At 37.4% G+C, this 7,232-nt stretch overlaps 1 protein-coding gene across 27 annotated transcripts in view; it reads right to left on the reverse strand.

The window, feature by feature from the left end:
• The window catches only part of PPIP5K2 (diphosphoinositol pentakisphosphate kinase 2), a 70,886-nt gene extending 63,662 nt beyond the window's left edge, over positions 1–7,224 (reverse strand). For 9 of the 27 annotated variants that reach the window (XM_078066987.1, XM_078066980.1, XM_078066972.1 and 6 more), the window contains exons 1-2: positions 6,949–7,217; positions 2,513–2,876 (exon numbers count right to left, since the gene is read on the reverse strand). In XM_078066987.1, coding sequence (XP_077923113.1) covers positions 2,513–2,626 — 114 coding nt within the window. In that variant the 5' untranslated portion in view covers positions 2,627–2,876; positions 6,949–7,217. Of the gene's footprint in view, positions 1–2,512; positions 2,877–4,510; positions 4,532–6,948 lie in introns of those variants that run through there. The other 18 variants (XM_078066975.1, XM_078066967.1, XM_078066981.1 and 15 more) reach the window with 6 other exon arrangements.
• Between the last annotated feature and the right edge of the window lie 8 nt (positions 7,225–7,232).

Here is a 7,232-nt window from a genome sequence, read left to right on the forward strand (position 1 = left end):
TAGAAACTTCCAAGTTTAAAATGAACAAATAAGCCTGCATTATTAAGACAAAATTATAAATTTTCCTATAGGTAAAATCTTGGAAGCATGAAAATAACTGTTTAGACAGATCTGAGTTACTTTGATAGATTTAATGTCTAAGATGAAATTCATACCTTTATTTTATTTTTCTGAAATTCATACCTTTAATCCTAAAAATAGGAGAATGATCTGGAACAAATCATTTTGTCAATCTATAGGCCAAATGAACCAAATCAAGCTTCTCAAAAGTGCCAACTATGCACCACAAATGTGATTCAATTTAATTAGTACCAATATTCCAAGAATTACACTAAGTGCTGAAGTTAGATATACAGAAACTACCTATCCTCAAAGTGCTGTGAATCGAACAGATCACAGTAATAATATAGTACATTATGATACATGGAATACAAGTATATACGTCAAGGTATAGAAATAGTACTGAGGGGGCACCTGGGTGGCTCAGTTGGTTAAGTGTCTGCCTTTGGCTTAGGTCATGATCCTGGGGTCCTGGGATTGAGCCCCATGTCAGGCTCCCTGCTCAGTGAGGAGTCTGCTTCTCCCTCTCCCTCTCCCCCTCCCCCTGCTTGTGCATGCTCTTTCTCTCTCTCTCTCAAATAAATAAAATCTTAAAAAAAAAAAAAAATAGTACCGAGGAAGAAGTATTCAAGATTATAAGGAGAAGGGGAAGAATGAATAGGGAATATGAGCAAGGTTTTGAAGAATGAAAAACAATTCATAAGGTACCCCTCAGAAAAGGGCATTTCACAGAGATAAAGAAATACACACAACAGCAAAGAGGCATGGTACAACATGGAATAATATATGAAAAACAAAAATTTGATATTGTTGAAACATAAAAGGTAGAAGGGAAGAGAGACTAGTACAATTCTAGATATAAGGGACAGACAAAAGTCCTTATTTGTAAGAAATGGACTTGATCTGTCAGTGATGTTCACAGAATGTTCAGATGAACTCAGGCGAAAAGGGGTAGGGGTAGTGGAGGCTGAGTCAATAGTACTTTCTAGCTTAAGTCAGACTGATAAAACATGTTTTATTTATTGGACTTCTGGATAACACTTCAGATGAAGAAAAATTTTGCCATTAAGAGAAGCCTGAAAATCATTTTTTCTGGGGTGAGGTGGGGGGTAGAATAGGTTTTAAGTGAATGACAGTCTCATTTGCATTTCAGATATGTGTAACGGCATGGTGGGAAGTGTTAAATAACTATGGAAAATGATGTCAATAATCATCCAATAGCTATTTTTGGTTTGTTTTTTACTACTTTTACCAAGTATAACAGGTTTTGGTTTGAAAACAAAATTATCAGGGTGCCCGCGTGGTGCAGTTGGTTAAGCGGTTGACTCTTGGTTTGGGTTCAAGGTCCTGAGATCAAGCCCTGCGTCGGGCTTTGCGCTCAACATGGAGCCTACTTGGGACTGTCTCACTCTCCTTCTGCCCCTCCCCACCGCCCTCCCTCTCTCTGTCTGTCTCTCTCTCAAATAAATAAATAAATCTTAAAAAAATTATCTTTTCAACTGGAAATGTAAGAAAAAAACAAACATAAGTTTGTATCTTAAATCAGTTCTCCCAGTAAAGCAATCTACTTCTAAAGGGAAAACAAGAAAAATGTTGAGCTAATGTAACTACAGTAAAATGAACATAATAAATGTGTTATTCCTAAAGATCCAGTACAGCTATACATCCTAGTAGATCAGATCAAAAAGAAAACAAGACTTATGCACTTATACACCTCTCTGGATATTTGAGGTAGCCTCTTCTCCTAGTCACACAGTTACAGACTTCTGAATAGTTAATATATAAGGCCATCTTTGGATCAACCACCACTGGTATTGACAGCATGACAAACTTAACGAAGCTGGCTAAGTCCTTCTTTAGTACCTTTAAAATTATTTCCTCCAACTTACTTCTTTATCTTGATGTACTTTTTTTTTTAATTTTATTTTATTATGTTATGTTAATCACCATACATTACATCATTAGTTTTTGATGTAGTGATCCACGATTCATTGTTTGCGTATAACACCCAGTGCTCCATGCAATACATGCCCTCTTTAATACCCATCACTAGGCTGACCCATCCCCCCACCCCCACCCCTCTAGAACCCTCAGTTTGTACTTTTTAGGTACTTCTACATACAAGAAACCCTTTTGGTTTATGGCCCTGATTATTCTCTCCTTGCCACATTTTCAACTGATTCCTGTGTTATGCTAGGCATACCAGTGAACATATCATGAAAGACATCATTAAACAACTTAAAAGTCTGACCCCTAATTGGATTTCTTGATGCATCATAGATTCAATAATGCTACTAGTGAAACATAACATGCTTTTACAGCACAGAAGATTTCCAATAAATTTCTATGTACAAAAATGTCTTCACAATTTAGAAAGTATTAATTCACCTTGACAGTGATTAGCAAGAAGCCTATACTGTACTGGTCTTTTCTCATCAAACAAACAACTTACAGACTCATCCTCTTCCTCCTCATCTTCATCTGCATGGTGGAAGAAATGTCGATAATTTCCTGAGTTTATTTCTGTATCTTCAGGTCCAACAAAGAATCTGGGGGTCTCACTCATTTTTATTTCATCTGATACAGATATAAAGCACTATACTAAAACTGCTCCTAAATAAACCATTCTCTCTATACTAGCTGACACAGAGCTCTGTTGCAGCTTGTTTCTGCTTATACAAGCACTTGAAATTGTGATGACAGTTAGTTGGCAAATGTTCTTCTGTTCTCAGATATCATTGCTTCATTGTTGACGAAATTTAAAAGACAAAGAGTGAGGCTATTGCTTCAGTGAGTTGATGCAGTAATCTTTCTACCTAAAATGCAATGAAAAAATTAATTTTGGAGCTGTACTTCAAAAACATCCATGTAAAAGTAAATGACACTTGTAAAATCATGACCAGTACCTTGATGCATACCTTCAAATGAAAAGACATTTGCTTCCATAAAATTAAAAAATTAGGCTCTCATCGTCAATAACCTACATTTTATCAATTTGACAAACTGATTCAAAAATAACAAAAAGAAAGTAATAAAATAACAAAGTAACAATAACAAAAATACACACTAAATTCAAGTCCAAAAATATCTAACAAATGAGAAAATTATTCAAATTATAACAAAATTCCATTAAAAGCTAAATAACTCTGCAACACAGTTAAGTAATACCTGGATAGAATGGAAAAAAACAAAACCAGTAAAATGTAATGTGGGTTTAAAACCCACTGAAAGCTATAAATCAATTTGAAATTTCGTTAAATCAATTTTTAAAAGACTTTAACTAGAAAGCTCAGGGGATAAAGCCGTTTTGCATTTTAGACTCAAAAAAAAAAAATCAACAAAACAAGATTAGAATAAAAACAAGATTTCATTATAACAGCAGCTCTTAAACTTTTTAAAGTCAAAAATTCCTTGGCTAGCCTAATAAAATCTATGGATCTGCTCCTCAGAAAAAAATGTACAAGTGTAATAAATTCTGCAAACAATTTTATGTGATTGACATCCAAGCTTTTCTATAGAAACTGATGCCTATCAACATCAGTTTAAGAACTCTCATATAACAGTGATATCTCAAAATATCTTTACCAAAGCTGTTTATATTACTGTTCCTTGGTCACATTAAAACTAATAACCTACCAAGATAAAACCACATATCAAATAATTCATTTGATTACTGGTAATATAATAAATTATTTGATCGAATATTCTTAAGAGTTGGATTATATGTTAGATAGAACTGCAAAGTCTAACTCCCAAACTCTTATTCCTAAAGATCTAATTTTAGTTTAATTGGTGGTTCCCTATTAAATATTAAAACCCTAGTGTACCTAGCCAGTCTTCACTTTATGCAACTTTCAAATTAAAATTTCACAGTGTAACGAAATTTCAAACAGTTGGTGATTAAAAAATTAAAGTAAAATATCTGTTCAGAAGACAAATACTACTCAACTCTCATTTTTAAATTGGAAACTACCATGCTACTAAGTAGCCACAATCAAAGAAGTGGTTCTCAAACTTCATACATCAGAATCACCAGGAGGGCTTGTTAAAATACTAAACTAAAAAGTCTCAAAGTAGGACTTGATACTCTAAAAATTCCAACCTGATGCTCATACTGCTGGTCTGGAAATCAACATTGAGAACCACTGCTCTCAACTTTGACAAAAGTGGGTTAGAAAGCTTTTTCTGATAGTTGCTCGGTTCTGTGTCCTTAACTAAGTTATTGAAACTCTCTAGCCACCATCTGTAAAATGGGATAAATCTCATTAATTATTTTGCAAATTAAATGACAATGAAGACATAACAGCAATTAGCACAAGGTAAGCATTTAGTAAATGTTAGCTATTTATTTATCTTGCTGGCTTTTATAATTAAGACCGAGATTCCTACCTAACTTAACTAGCACAAAACAAATACAAACAATTCAATTTAGAAGGAACCTATTTACTACCCATGTAATGAAGCCACGGAAACTCCTTTTTGTCGCCGCCGCTGCTCCTGGAGACCTCATTACATGTTTTCCAGTCTTACCACACTGCTTGAGACTATCATGAACACTACTGCCTGGAATAAACACTCATCTCCTTCACAGATCTGCCATGGTCAAAGCTGCTTAATCCTTAAAATGATACCATGGATCATCCATCAGTCCTATGTAGTATTCAGAAAGCCTCCTTCTTTGAGGAGCCTGAACAGACACATGACCAATTTTCCTGAAATCCTAAAAGCATTTTCCAATGAAAGCAGTGTTGTAAATGGTGACTCCAGTTCCAGGGAACTATTACTACAGCTACATAATAGGTTATTAAATAGGCTTCTGCATGCTGGCAAAGGCAGCCAAGCATCATTTAGAAGTGTATACAAAAAAGCCCATGCCAAGTTTCACAAAACCTTCACACTGATTTTTCCCTTCTTCAAACATTCATGAACTATATTTTGCTGAGCCTGTCTCTCCTTCTACTTATAATTCACTATTGTCCTTGAAAGTTCCAATTCCTCCTTTAATAATTAACTGCAAAGTCCTCAATAAATGCTTTTCTGACAACTATCATGCTTCTGCCAACCCCTAAATACACATCACCATCTTTCCCATCCTCCATGATCCACAGCGTTTGGGATATATCTTTACAATTACCTGTTTCCATTGGAGTTAGGGTTTTTCCTCCCCAAGTTTTTATTGTGAAAAATTTCAAATATTCAGAAAAGTTGAGAGAATGGTTCACTATACATGTACATTCATACACTCACCACTAGACTCAACAATTGCTAACATTTTGCCATATTTGCTTTCTAGCATATACTTGCTCTATCATTTGAAAGTTATAGACAGAAATATACTTCATTTCTATATACTTTAGTATGCATCTCCTAAAAATAAGGACATCCTGCTATATAACCAATTATGATTTCCACTTAGGAAAATTAATAGTTCCTTAATACTATTTATATATAGCTGTGTGGGTGCTTTTAGAGAACAAGGACCTCATCTGTATATTCCTAGTACTTAACTGGTGCATAGCACTTATATGGGTGATCAATAAATGTCCCGCCAATTGTTAAGTGTAATATCCTCACAACACCTACCACAAGTCATGAGTTTAAAACGTAAAACAGCAAGATCTGACTGTGCGAGTTTGAATCTTCTGCACATCAGTTTAGTCATCTGCTTTCAAAACACCCATGCTGCAGTTAGTATTTTGGTTTCTGAACTATTTAATTCTGCATCAATATGGAAGCTCCATGAGGACAGAGATCATCTCATCAGACACATAAATAGGCATACTGTATTTTTTTTTTTAAATGAATACTTTCAACCACTGAAAATGTTAGTGAAGAAACTGGAAGCAAAGAAGCATAATGGTAAGACAACAGCAGTATAATTAAGAATACAGATTTTGGAATCTAAAAAATGTGGTTTTTAATCCAGTTTTAAATGTTTACTAGTAACAAAAGTTTTTTAGGACAAGTGGCCTCTCTAAGCCTCAGTACCTATCTCTGGAAAGAGAATAATAATCTAATCTACCTCATGGAATTGTTGAGAGAAGTGTATGAGAAAATACGTAAAGCACTTGGCACACTTAAGAACTCAGTTAGTGGCGGTTATCTTCAATATTCAATTTGCCTGAAACAAAAACTATTTTTCATTGAAGAATTTTCAACAGCAAAACAAAACCCTATCCCAGTGTAGGGCAAGGATGCTGGGTGCTAGGGCCAGCCACGCTTCCTACTTCCCCATCTAAGCCTTCTAGCACACTAAAGTAAACCAAGTATCACCCACAGGAATCCAAAAGTCGCCAACTCCCAGAAGCCGTCCAGAACCTAGTAAATGAGATCCAGTGGTCACCACCCTCGGGCCGTCTCCCTCGAAGCGCGCGAGGTGCAACACTCTCGAACTGATTAGGTGAGGCAGTGAGTGACCTGCAGTCTCCGTTTTTATTCGGGAAAGCTGCAACGCAAGGGCCTTTTTGTTCTTTTGAAGTGGGGGTGCAGGCGGCGAGGAGAAGAGGGGTAAAGACTGAGCAATGAAAATAAAAATAGCCATCGCTACCCACATCAGTCCCCAAACTCCAGGCTGGAGGAGCGAGCCCACAGCCTGGAGTGCCAGCTGGACGCTCGGCAGTTCCCTTCGGGTTCATCTGAAATTTCGGGTATCTCAAACCCAACGAATAAAAAAGGGGGACAATGGAGGAGGAGGAGAAATTAAGACGCGAAAAGGCTGTAGTGTCACTCCTCCACGCCCACGATGCCCTTCGCTCTGGCACATGCCCCTAGGAAGAGCGCGTGTCTAAGCTCCGCAAAGCGCAGAAAAGACAAAGCAACTAACTGCCCAGCAGCGGCCTCGGGTGACCGAGTTCGGCATCTCGGCTCTCCTCGGGTCTGAATCCTCACCTGCTACTGCTGCAGTAGCCACGCAAGCTGCAGAAGATAGCCGTGCCCTTCCCAGGTTTCGTCTTCCCCTTTAATCCCAGAGACAGGAGTGAAGTGTTCCTCAAAAGACTCCAGCTGTTAGCTTGGACGTAGGTCTTCTCTCTACAGTAGCAGCTGAAGGGCCACACAGAGGTACTGCAAAGCACTACACCTCCCTTATCTTGGTCACGCCTCTCCCCTCCCGCCTCGGGTCTCACACAGAAACCTCACCGGGCGGAACGCTTTCCGGCAAGTGCCAAACGGCC

This window comes from Halichoerus grypus, chromosome 2, assembly GCF_964656455.1.
Source record: "Halichoerus grypus chromosome 2, mHalGry1.hap1.1, whole genome shotgun sequence".
Taxonomy (NCBI): Eukaryota; Metazoa; Chordata; class Mammalia; order Carnivora; family Phocidae; genus Halichoerus; species Halichoerus grypus.